The following is a 12,846-nucleotide window of genomic DNA, read 5'->3' on the forward strand; positions in this document are numbered from 1 at the left end:
AATACTCCTGTCAAAATCTCCTTTTGACAGTAATATAGAATACCAGAGAGATGGTTAAATATTAGGGCTAAGACCAAACCACCAGAATTTGCGTGTGAAACTCCAGATGTACATCCTCTCAAAAAGCTTACTCCTAATCTTCTTTTGCACACAAGCATTTACAAGATTTCTTCGTGAATAATTTCTAGGATTGGAGTACAACAGGGCAGAAAGCTCACATTCTATATGATATCATTTTGTCTATCTTCTTAAGACTGATGTTAAATAAATGTCTGTGTTTTGTTTGTTTGTTTGTTTTGTTTTGTTTTGTTCTGTTTTGTTTTGTTTTGTTTTAAATCCCTGAATTAACACATGAAATATTCCTTCTAGGGAATTATGAACCTGCAGGAAGTTCCTGTCTCATTGGTAGTCCTTTGTGACAAACATACAAGAATGCTATATTTTCAACAATGTCAACGTCTGCTTGTAAACATTCTGTCTATTATGGAATTGCATTACTCTAACACTTGTCTTTTCCATAAGCATTCATTCCTATTTAGCTGAGTATTTGATTTAGAATAACAGCTGTCCTTCTGAGTAGAAAGACTGACAAATAATAAATTTTGAAATCAAGCAAATATCCATACTATGCACTCTACCACTGCAGTCAATATTATAAAGATCTGTAATTTAAATTTTGTCATGTTTTGTTGTTTTTGGTGAGGTGATCATGAGGTTTTTATGTTTTTTGATAATCTTAATCAGTGTTATAAAACCTAAGGACGATTTTATCCATGAAAAAGACAGTGAAGGATTTCATCTGAACCATTTCACAGAACTAGATTTTTTAATTTGATTTTTTAAACATTGGTTACAGAGGATTTTGAGACCTATACTTAGTGTTTTCCTCCCCACATTTGTCAGGGTTAGTAAAAAAAGGAAGAGAAGTATTTCATCATAGTGATGTATATTCTGTTTTTGCTTTTTTTTTTTTGTTTTTGCTTTTCTGAAAAGCAAAATCCAGCTTTTCAGACTAGTGTCACATAGAAACTAGGTTCATGCAGTTACATTGTACATATTTATGTTTACATGCTTTTAATTATGTTGTCCCCAGCAAATTTTTAATTTAATCTTAGTTTCAAAGAAGAATGATGAAAAAGTTTATTTTAGAAAAGGTATTTTTAACATGTTGTTGAAAGTACCCTTATGGAAAGAGGAGGAGCTTACAGCTGCCCTAACTGATAGAGATGATGAAGTATTCACAGCTTTTTCATTTTATTCAATATATATTGCTGTAGTATATATCTCAGATAACCTTTGACGTCACACAGACCTAGAATTCTGATTAACAAGTCATACGCGATGGTAGCTGTTTGGGATGCATAACAGGATTTCCTTTGTGTCGATGGCAGAGTGAAGAAAGGACATAGCTCTCTGATAGAGGTGGATGAGGAACCTAGGTTAAGAATCTTGGAAGCCTTGGAAGGCTGCTGGAACTAACGTCTTATAGACACAGCCAGATACATTTTATAAATACTTCAACCTACAATGAAAACTTTGACCAGAAACTGCAATCAACCATAAGACACAGCATTGAATGAAGTAGGTTTCATTGTTTTTGATGTTCATGGAAAAGGAAATTGCTTGTATTTTCTTTGTGAAAAGTTTGGTATTTTTGCTTTTACAAAAGCATGAGGTAATTTCCCTCTGTGTTGTACAGGCCTTTGTCAAGGGAAAAAAAATAAAATAAAAAATTACTTGAAATGCATAACAAGCACAGTTATGTTAGGAATATATGCTTGCTATAATGTGGCTCAGTGCCACAACTTTTGCATAAAATACTTACCCCTCTCAAATGTTCATTCCTTAAAAAACATTATCTGTTCACTGCCTTTTGTAGCAATAAGCTCATTTAAGTATCTCCCCCTCCCCCCAAGTTTTATGTATAACATATGTTAAGAAGAATTTTAATTCTAAGGAAGATCCTTTGTTTTCACCTCTTTAAAGAAACAGCAGTTTTATATTCCTGTGATAAAATAGTTAAATTGGCTAAGGACCTTGACTGTTAACATTATTGTTATACAAAACAAAGGCAGCTGTTCCATGTAGTAGATATAACAAAAGATCATAATAGCTATAGATTATGTGATAACAATATAAAACCAAATTATCTGCATATATATGTTATCTGTGCTCTTTAGACCATATACAAAACACTTTTTTTTTTCTTTTAATTCTTGGCTTTTGTGTAGACATTTATTTTGATTAGAGATTAAAAGTATTTTAACAAACTCTGAAATTCTATTCTTTGCATGACCACCACCAATGCAGTTGCAGTATGTTCATTTTTCACAAACATTAACCCATTTACTATTACAAAATCCCATGGAGACAGGAAAGTATCATCTCCACTTCTACAGATGTAGCCAAAGACCATGCAGTTAAGACTACATCAGACACTGGAATTGAAGTACTCTAAGCCACAGCCCAATGCCTTTCTGGTAAGACATATCCTCATAAATTTCCTTGAAGACTCCCTTTTCAGTTGTCATTTCAAACAACACTTTATGGCATGAAGTGATAATTATGTAACCTTATTTAGTGCTCTTCAAGAGTTTCCACAACTGGAAACACAGAACATTTTCTTTGGTATAAAGAAATTTATACTTTTTCTTCTTATACATTCTTATTCTTCTTATATGTTTTCTTCTTTCCTTATACTTTAAGTCCAAGTAAAAATACTTTCAATTGGCTTTAATAATTCCAATATTGACATTAATGCAATATACCTGATTAGCTGTGTAGTACAATATACCTTCTAATAGAAAAAGGAGAAACAAAACAAAACAAAAAAAAAAAAAGGAGAACATTTTAAGGGATGGGGCCTTTGAAGTAGCTGCCAGTGCTCTTACATTACCAAATATTTCATACCTATCTTGTTATGGTTGCATTTAATCCAAGGATTTATGTTGACAGACTGCTAAAACAAGGTATTTATGAAGGAAAAAAAAAAAAAAAAAACTTAAGATATCACACTTGCAATACAATCTTTTGTTCTTTTCTTCTGTAAAGAGAGTAGTTTTGTGTGTGTGTGTGTGTTTGTGTTTTTGTTTGTTTTGTTTGTTTGTTTAATAGAAAATGTATATTTTCATCTATTAGGAATTTAGAAGTCATTAGATATCTAGTAATTAAATGTTTAATTTTGCACTAGTTAATAATGGTCCCCTTTTACAGTCAATGGAGAAGAATAAGCAGAAAATGATTGATCTGACCCGCCTTGGAATGAGGTGAAATTTATTTTGGAAATGTCTCTATCCTTCTAAATGCACCAATAAAGATATTTTTGACGACTCAGATTTTGACATCTAACTTTTGGATACATCTAAATTAAGAGAGAATAATTCTATCTCTATTTGTAAAAATAAATCTTCCTCATCTGACAGCAACATCCTGGTGCTTTTTCACTTCACTGCTATTCTGCAGAGCAATATGTATCTTATGACTGAATAACAACATAGTTTTTGAACTGTACTCCTTGGTAAGCACACTAGCACTTTATTTTAGAGAAAACTTTAAAGATAGATTTTAGCTAGTACAACTTTTTATACTTTATGTACAATGCTTTAGGTGTTTATTCTGTTTATAAATTGAGAACTAGTGTTATTTTTATTCTGTCCTAAAGATTATATCATTTCACAAAATAGAATTAAGAAAGATAGTCTTCCAAACTGCATCCATCATATAATGTAGATAACTTCATAGTTCACATCTATTTCTATAAAAACTAAAAAAGAGAAACACTTTTAAAATGCACTTTCAGAGCAAAAAATAGTTTACAGATTTTATCTTTTTTTTTTTTATGTGAGAATAGGAAATATTTTGTATTTCACAACTGGGGTCCATCTGGCAGGCAGTATAGAAAAAAAAGAAATGTTTTCTCTGGTGAGCAGCTAAGACCATGGGGACACCTTACTTATTTAGGATGCAAGATGCACAGATGCAAGTCAAACAAGGAGATTATGGCTTATATCTGAAATTTGGTCTAGAACCCTCATGAATGCATTTGTAGCCATAGACAGAAAGTGATTTTTACAATATTATTATATTATTAGAATTGATATTGCCTTTGTAGTTTAGAATAAGGCTAGCATGATCAGAACACAACCAAGGTAATTTAAACAAATGCATTTCACTGGGCAAAACAACTGACAAGCAAGAAACCCACATTTGGTTACTATGCTTTCAGGAACAGTAATAATTGGAATGTGCTACTAAATTGTACTAACAAAACAGCAAGCAGTAATCTGACCACAGCCTAAACAGGGCAGGCAGTCCCATATGGCTCTTCCTGGGCATTGCCACAGAACAGTCAAATATCTATGATAATCCTTTGAGAAGTATATCTTCAGTGATATAGGGCAGTCAGTACATTGAACTTCCAAGACTGAATAATACAAACAGAAAGGATCCATCAATTGTCAGTTTCATTTCATTTACCTCATCCTGCACATGTGCAGATACTGGAATACTCCAGAGGGAGGAGCAATAGGGGAAATATAGAGAAAAGTTTTCTCTTTAAGGCAAATATGAGTATAATTGCTCCCATGAAAAGTATGTTGACAGCTAACAGTCATTAAATGAAGCAGAAATATATTTCACCTGTCCACTTTTTGCTATAAACTGATTTGTTCTTAGTGTACTACATATGGATATAATGCTGCCTTTTAGCTACTAAGGGAAAGATATTTCTTTGGGGACAAAAACCTGACCAAAATACCGAATGGTGAGCTCATTTATGGATATTTTCTTTACTGTGGTACTGCTAGGGTACCATGTGGGCCTATCAGCAATAGCTCTAGTGCTACCTTATGTCAGTATTTAGATGTACTTCATTTACTGTTTGATCAGCTTTCAACATGTTTTAGAGAAAGTCTGACTTATATTTTCAGTCTTTTTGTGTATTTAATATACTCAAAGCTGGGTTAGTTTACAACCTTATTTAATTATGATTTTTATTTTTTCCTATGACTCACTGGGTCTTAGAAAATGGTAAATAATATAAATACTTCTCAAATGTAGTTAAAAATAATATTGAATCTGATAAAGCAAGCTACTTCCAGCTATTACCTTTTGTATATTTGCCATTAGTACTTACCTTTAAACTGATTTTATAAATGGTATTCATACTTGTGTTACACATGCTGGGTGTTATTACCAACTATATCGATGAGAGGAGTTCATTAAATCATGATTGGGTGACACCTTCCTAGTGTCTTGGATAAAGATTTCTGAGTAGGTATATTGAACATTGTATTTCTTCTTTAGAATTATATATATATATTAGAATGCATTATCAAAAGTATATGTTCAGGCTTAATTGACAAAAAAAGCAGGACACCAAAATATTTGAAAATCTGTGCTTTCAGCTCTAAGGATTGCATCTTCAAAGATATTGATATTTTACAGGTAACTAAATAGTATCACACAATACACAGGCCTTATCCTAGTGTTCCTGCAGCCTTCATATTAAATGTAAAGGACGTTCATTCACCAGTGCTCTTAAAACATCTGTGTTGACAATCCTTACAGATCTGTTTGATTAGGGAGTCAAATGACTCTATGGGCCTTCAGACCTCTGAAGACCTACTTTGTCTCTTTGGAAGATCCTTCATAAGGCATCCACTGTAAAAGAAAGTGACTGCAATTTCCAAGGATTTCAAGGGCATTTAGGGCCCTAAATATCCTTAGGCTTTGGGGCCTTATTTGTTAAACATTTAGCGATGTGCTTAAACACATCTTTTTTTTTTCTTCTTTTTTTTTTTTTCCCCACTTAATTGTCACAGAAAGGAATGAATAAGTTGCTTCTGACTTTAAGTGAGCTTACTTCTATTTTTGTCATATGTGCATACCACAGAAAGAGACTGACCTCCTAAAGCAGGTGGTCACATAAGTGTCTAAATCTAGATAGGATGTACTGGCTGTCATGAATGTCAAGCAATAGGGACCTACCAACTTGGGTATGCTTTTAAGTAACCCCTTCATCACCAGAAATATGTAAATTTGTTTTGTCAAAACCAAATAACTGACACACACACACTTTTCATTCAAAACAAAGCTATTCTTTTAAGTATAAACAGAGCAGCAAAAATCACTTAAAAATATTGTTTCCCTAATGAAAAAATGCAGTTAGAGCAATTTCTTTACAGAATAAATTGACTGTAAGTGGCTTTAATATTAGTCCAGATTTTCTTTGAATAGGGGAATATATCCTTTTCTGCTAGCTGGTGTCTTATTTAATACATTTATTAATCCTCCCCAATTTTCACAGCCTACGAAGTAAGAAGTGTCAGATTCTTTTTCCACAACATAGCAATTATTTTTCATTCATTCACAGTTTGCATGGCTCGTGACAGTATCTTAGTTATTTAAAAATTAACTCTTTACTCTGGAAAGTTTATTTCCTGTAAATGGTATGTATTAAGAAAATGTTTGTGTATTTCAAGTTAATTTATATGTTGATAAGGCAAGAACTGCAGAGATACTGGCATACTATAAAATAAATAATGAGGTTTATCTTATTCTTAGAATTAGAAATGAAGGAAGCTTTTATAAAAGATTAAAATGATCATTATTTGGTTCAAAACACAACATTACACACAGGAAAGGTTTTATCTTCCCGTATCTGAAATGTGATGAAATAGTTGTGGTATTATTAACATCAATATTTATTGCACTACACTTACACACTTCTAAGTAAATATATTAAGTCTAACAGAAAGTAGGAATTTTTCTATATGCTTATTATGATCACAGGACTTTAAAGCATCTCATGGACTGCTGAATCTGGTCCTCTTACGTCGCGGGTACATAAAAGTGTTTCAAGCCTTAGATGACAATGAATTAGCTCTCCAGTTGCTACCACTTCTGTTGAAAGGATTTACTGGAACTGTGTTTACATATCACTGTCACACCACCTCTTAAAATTCCAGACTCAAATTCTTCATAAAAAGTTACAAATGCTCATTCTCATTCGACACCATCTTAACATACAAACTTCTTCCTCTCTCTCCAGCATTTATTCCCTTGATCTTTTTATAATCTATATGTCTTCTCCTAATGTTAACTTTGGTAGACTAAGTAAATTATATTATTTTACTCTCACCTTATAAAATAAAATATTCTTCATTCTCCTTATTTTGTTGAGCCATTTTTACATTTGTTCCTTCTTAAATTAACCTTTTTTGAATGTGAATGTCCAGAAATACACTCAGGACTAAATGATGCCTTGTGAGTACAATGCCTTGTATCACAACACTGATGTTTGTAATGTAAATGTTTCACATAATACCTGTAATATTTTACTTTTAGTACAAGTGCTTAGGAAAAGCATTTTGCTTTTCCTAAGATGCCTTACATTGCTCATAAATCTTGGGTTTTATATATATACAAAATAGAATCATAGAATGTCTTGGGTTGGAAGGGATATTAAAGATCATCTAATTCCAACCTCCTGCCATTAACAGGTATGCTACCCACTAGATCAGGTTGCCCAGGGCCTCATGCAACCTGGCCTTGAACACCTCAAGGGATGGGGCATCCACAACGTCCCTGGACAAACTGATCCAGTGCCTCACCACCCTCTGAGTGAAGGCTTTGCTCCTAACATCTAGTCTAAATCTCCCCTCTTTTAATTTAAAACCATTCCCCCTTGTTCTATCATTATCTACCCAAGTAAAAAGTTTTTCTTCACCTCTTTTATAAGACCCCTTTAAGTACTGCAAAGCTGCAATTAAGTCTCCCTAGGGCTTTCTGTTCTTCAGGCTGAACATTTCTCCATAGCAGGTCTGCTCCATACCACTGATCAACTTTGTGACCCTTCTCTGGACGAGCTCTAACAAGTCCACGTCATTCTTGTGCTGGATGCCCCAAACCTGGATGCAGGACTCCAAGTGGGACCTCACAAGGGCAGAGTAGAGATGGACAGTAACCTCCCTCAACCTGCTGGACATGCCTCTGTTAATGCAGTTATATATATATATATATATATATATATGTATAATACTGGATCTTTCTTGGGTTATTAGTTGTTTGTTTGTTTGTTTTCTGTCAAACTTTTAGTTCTGTGTTCAATGTCATTAGGTTTCATGAGATTGTTACTGCTCGGATCTTCAACAACAGTGATATTTCTACTGTTCCATATATAAATGTTGCTTCTGAGTTTGTCATCAGATAATTTCTTCACGGTTTGCCTGTAACTTACGTTTAAATTCTTATTGAAAATATTAAGTAAAATTGTGTAATCCTAAAAAACTCCACTGCTAACTTTACATATCCATATTTCTCCTGAAGGACCAGTTGTTATCATCAATATCCTTGGCTTTTCACTCATTTTATAATACTTGAACTAATCCCCATTTTTCCACCTAGAATTATGAAATCTCATGTGTCACCAATAAAACGTGTTTCTGAAACCCAGATGGTAAATTTTGATACATTTTCTTGTTTTGGACAGTAACATTATATATATATATTTATATATTTATATGGTTATTCTGGCCTTATTTATATTAGGTAAGCCTAAGTAGTATTTCATCATGTTTTGTTTATATTTTACAGTCCTTTGATTAATCTTTCCTTCCCAATGTAATCAAAAGCTTATAGAGGACAACCTATCAGGGATGCCTGGTTTACTTCTCTTGACTTCTTAATCATTTGCTATTATCCAGACATATGGTAATACCAGAGATTTTAAAATAAATATATTCAGACTTATTTTGGCCTAACCTTCAAAATGCAGAGTGAGATACAATTCAGTTTCCTTATTTTAGTGCATGGAATTTTTAATTTTATTAAATTAATTTTTAATTTTTATTTTTTTAATTTAATTTTTTATTTTTAATTAATTTTTAATTTTATTAAATTAACACAACAGTGTTAGCTGTGGTAATTTTCATCTCTATATATTCATTACTGTTAACTCTTCTTTGTCTCCACATCTTATATTATTAATTCCCTGTTGAGAACTGGGCATACATGAGATAAGAAAAAAAAAAAAGTAAAAAAAAACGTACAGATTTCTAGTTTATACAGTGTGCATTAGTTCCAAGACAGCACAATCATAGGAGGGAGGAAATCATTTAGGTGGATTGGGACCATAAGGGAAGGAAGAAATCAGTAGGGAGAAAGGGAGAATGCATGGAAGATGTAAGACATACTTATTGGAAAGATGCAAAAATTCTGGTGGGCATAAAGAAGAAAATTATTGTTGACTGATACAAGTAATGTTCGGACATTAAGAAAAATCTTGCAAAGACTTATTTCTAGATGTTACCTTGGATAGAGTAAATAACCTTACAGTGATAAGCACACACTTTAGATGAGACACTTTAAAGCAAGTAACAAAAAGAACATCAAACAAATTACTCTGAAAGAAAATGTAATGTCCTCATTGTTAACGTCTAGCAACAATAACACATATCAATTATTTTCAGTTTTTACTTTCTTTAATTCCCATCAGTTTGTCACAGCATATCCCCTGAACAATAGCTTGAAAAAATATTTTGTTTTAAGTGTTTATACTGAGGTTTATTTATTTAAAAAAAAAAAAAGATGGTTATCATACACTGCAGGTGTTTCCTTTGCTTGCTTATTTTTCGTTTTTACATAATAATATGGTGCTTCAAGCATTAGCAAAAATATTTTGTACAGTATGTGCTTCTGGTATTTTACCCATTACATAATTTTTGTCTAAGTATCAAAGAACACGCATTGTGAATCAAAGATGTTTGTACCTGGGTAGAGTTTGGGGGATGTGAGAGCAGAGGTATGGCATTGTGATGAGCTAGTGCAGATCTTGCAATACATGTCATTGTAGGAGGCTCCAGAAGTTTAACAAATGTTTGTTTCCTTCAGCTTCTCCTTTTCAAAACCCTTTTTTACTGTAGGTATTGGAATGATTCCTTTTCTTGGTCTTGGAAGGTTACTTTTTCCTGTACTCCCTTAAATAAGCAATTTTCTTTCTCTTCTGTCTCCTTTCACACTAAACATGTGTGAGCTACTCAAACAGGAAACATAAGCCATCTAATGCCAGTGCACTGCATGGGAAAAAAAAATAAAATTAAAAAAAAAAAAAGGTTAAACATTGTCCTGGGTTTGACTGGGATAGAGATAATTTTTTTCGTAGTGGCTGTTATGTCTGCTGTTTTGTATATAGGATGAGAACAATGTCGATAACACATCAATGCTTTAGTTGTTGCTGAGCAGTACAACAACTCAAGCCAAAGTGCAACAAATAAGCCAAAGACTTTTCAACTTCTCATACCACTCTGCCAGTGGGGAGGCTGGAGGTGCACTAGAAGCTGGAAGGGCAGAGAACCAGGGCAGCTGGACCAAACTGGGCAAAGGGATATTCCATACCATATGACATCATGATGAACAATAAACTGGAGGGAGTTGACTGGGGAGGCTGCTGTTTCTCAGAGACTGGCTGGGCATGATCAGCAGATTGTGAGCTGGGAAAAGCTTTGTGCATCACTTGTTTTTATTTGTTTGTTTGGTCTTCTTTTTTATTCTTCTTTTCTTTCTTTTCTTATTAAGCTGTCCTTATCTCAACCCAAAAGTTCTTGTACTTTTACCTTTTTCCTATTCTCTCCCACATCCCACTGGCAGAAGGTGAGTGGATGGTTGAGTGGTACTTAGCTGCCTGCCAGATTAAACAACAACAACATAAAAAAGTGGTCTCAGATATGAAACCTTCCGTCTGATGGGTTACCTCTTGCAACAACATTTGTCACCTCCTTTGCCCGGTTCTCCCTCAACACTGCAGCAGAAGACCATGTCAGCAAGAGGTAAAAATCAGCTGTTAGTTTTTGCAGTGATAGGCAAATGTTCTCTGGCAGCAGAGACCTGGGAAGATAGTGGGATTATGGGTAGCATGGCTGATCTCCAATTCCTCAAAGATATAAAGCATACAAACTTAATTTTATTTTAATGTTTACCCTGTTTCACTCCACTTCACTCTGGGAATGAAGAAAAAAACAAACAAACAAAAAAAAATCACGGTTCAGAGTTTGGAACTTCTTTCTTGTGCTCAATATTTCTTCCAACTAACCATCCAACTAAACAAATAAACAAATGAAAAAACATTCATGAGCTTTCATTATTATTTTTAATTAGAGCATAATCTCCTCATGCATTTGACTCACAAATAATAACAAGTGATTTAACACCAATGTGGATTATTTTATATCTGAATATCAGAAGCATTTATTTATTTGAGATTTATATATTTGGGATTAATTTATTTGAGTTTCTTGTCATACCTATCATCTTTATCTCTAGTGTACATCCTGGATTCCCCACATAAATTCCTGTTTTAGTACCATTTAGTACCATTATTGCTGTAATCTAGTAACTCTCAATCTCTGATTTTGTCTAGGCTTCTGAATAAACTTTTCAAATACTTCTTTAAATACATTTTTTAAAAGAGGGGCAGGTTATCTTAGCTGAGAGTTATATACATGTTTTTTTAAAGATAAATATAATATTGAGATCAGAAGTACAAGCAAATAATTCTAGCTCATATAGCAACAAGATCCAAAGCAACATTAGGAGAGTGTAAATGAAGACTACAGACTCCAAAATTACATATGTTTCCTGTACTGAATATATGTGTATATATATACATAGATATAGATATAGATAGATATAGATGATATAGATACAGATATAGATAGATATAGATTAGATATAGATAGATATAGATAGATAGATATAGATATAGATAGATATAGATATAGATAGATAGATAGATATAGATATAGATAGATAGATAATTAGATAGATAGATGCTTCCAGTACAAGAAGCATTCTGTTAGGGCAAAATCATTCAATAAAAGTCTAACAGAAATTCTCAGCAAAGGCCATAGAAATTTAATCTATATAGGGATTATGTAAGTATTGAGGTGTGAATGAATAAAACAGTAATGGAAGATACAGTTTCAATTCTGACACATAGAGAGATACCGAGAAAACATCAGGGATTTTTGAAGACAGGATTAATATGAAAGGATGTGTATTTAAGATGGATTGTATACTTCAAAATTAAAATCGAATTATTGCATTTCTTTTCATTTGGGGCTAATTCATACTGTTCTGAGGGATGATATAGTGTTTTTGAAATAAATGTTAAACACAGAGCATGTTTTCAATGAAAATAATTTCATGGTTACAGAAAAATAAAGTAACTACCGTGCTCCTAGAACTATGTCATCAAGTATCACAATACCTGCTCAGTATCACAAGTATCACAAACACACTGCTTCCCTGTACTCTGCATTTAGCTAATGGAAGGTTTTTTGTTTGTTTGTTTGTTTGTCTGTTTTTGTTTGTTTGTTTTGTTTTGTTTGTTTGTTTGCTTTGCTTTTTTTCCCTAACAGAAAAGGAAATTTGTTTTCAATGTGTTTTAATAAATACAATTCCATTGGCCTCTAGGGTTTCAGGAGGGAGCAATTGTATTGATTTCACAAACTGAATTAATCACAACAATTTATATGCATAACTATCCATTAGTGCATTTCAGAACAACATTGCAATTTTTCATTCAGTGTATTTGCAGTGTCCCTTGTCCTTTGAGTTAAGATTCACCACAGAAAGTAAGGAGCAAGAAACTGACTCCAAAAATATTTCATGTTGCTTAGCTAGCTAGTACTTACTGTTTAACAGTTGGGGCATTTGGTAGTTTGCTGTCAAGATGTTGATTAGAAAATTCACATTCTTCTTGAAGTATATGTTGTTTCTTCTAGGAATATATACCTATTTAACCTCTTTCAATTTTACAGCATTTACAAGCAAGTTTTACTCTGAAAA

At 33.0% G+C, this 12,846-nt stretch overlaps 1 protein-coding gene across 15 annotated transcripts in view; it reads right to left on the reverse strand.

Annotated features, from left to right (window-relative positions):
* Window positions 1-12,846, reverse strand: part of GPC5 (glypican 5) — a 778,624-nt gene that overhangs the window by 215,884 nt on the left and 549,894 nt on the right. Inside the window, exons 8-9 of one of the 15 annotated variants that reach the window (XR_014584732.1) lie at window positions 10,751-10,884; window positions 1-10,073 (exon numbers count right to left, since the gene is read on the reverse strand). The exon at window positions 1-10,073 is cut by the window's left edge and continues 2,444 nt beyond it. The exons of 10 other annotated variants lie outside the window; for them this stretch is intronic. Coding sequence is in view for 3 of the 5 variants with exons in the window: in XM_083837010.1 (XP_083693136.1) it covers window positions 10,841-10,884 (44 nt within the window). In the remaining 2 variants the exon portion in view is untranslated. 4 more of the 15 variants (XR_014584733.1, XM_083837014.1, XM_083837010.1 and 1 more) reach the window with 4 other exon arrangements.

This window comes from Anser anser (assembly GCF_964211835.1).
Source record: "Anser anser genome assembly, chromosome: 1".
In the NCBI taxonomy this organism is placed as follows: Eukaryota; Metazoa; Chordata; class Aves; order Anseriformes; family Anatidae; genus Anser; species Anser anser.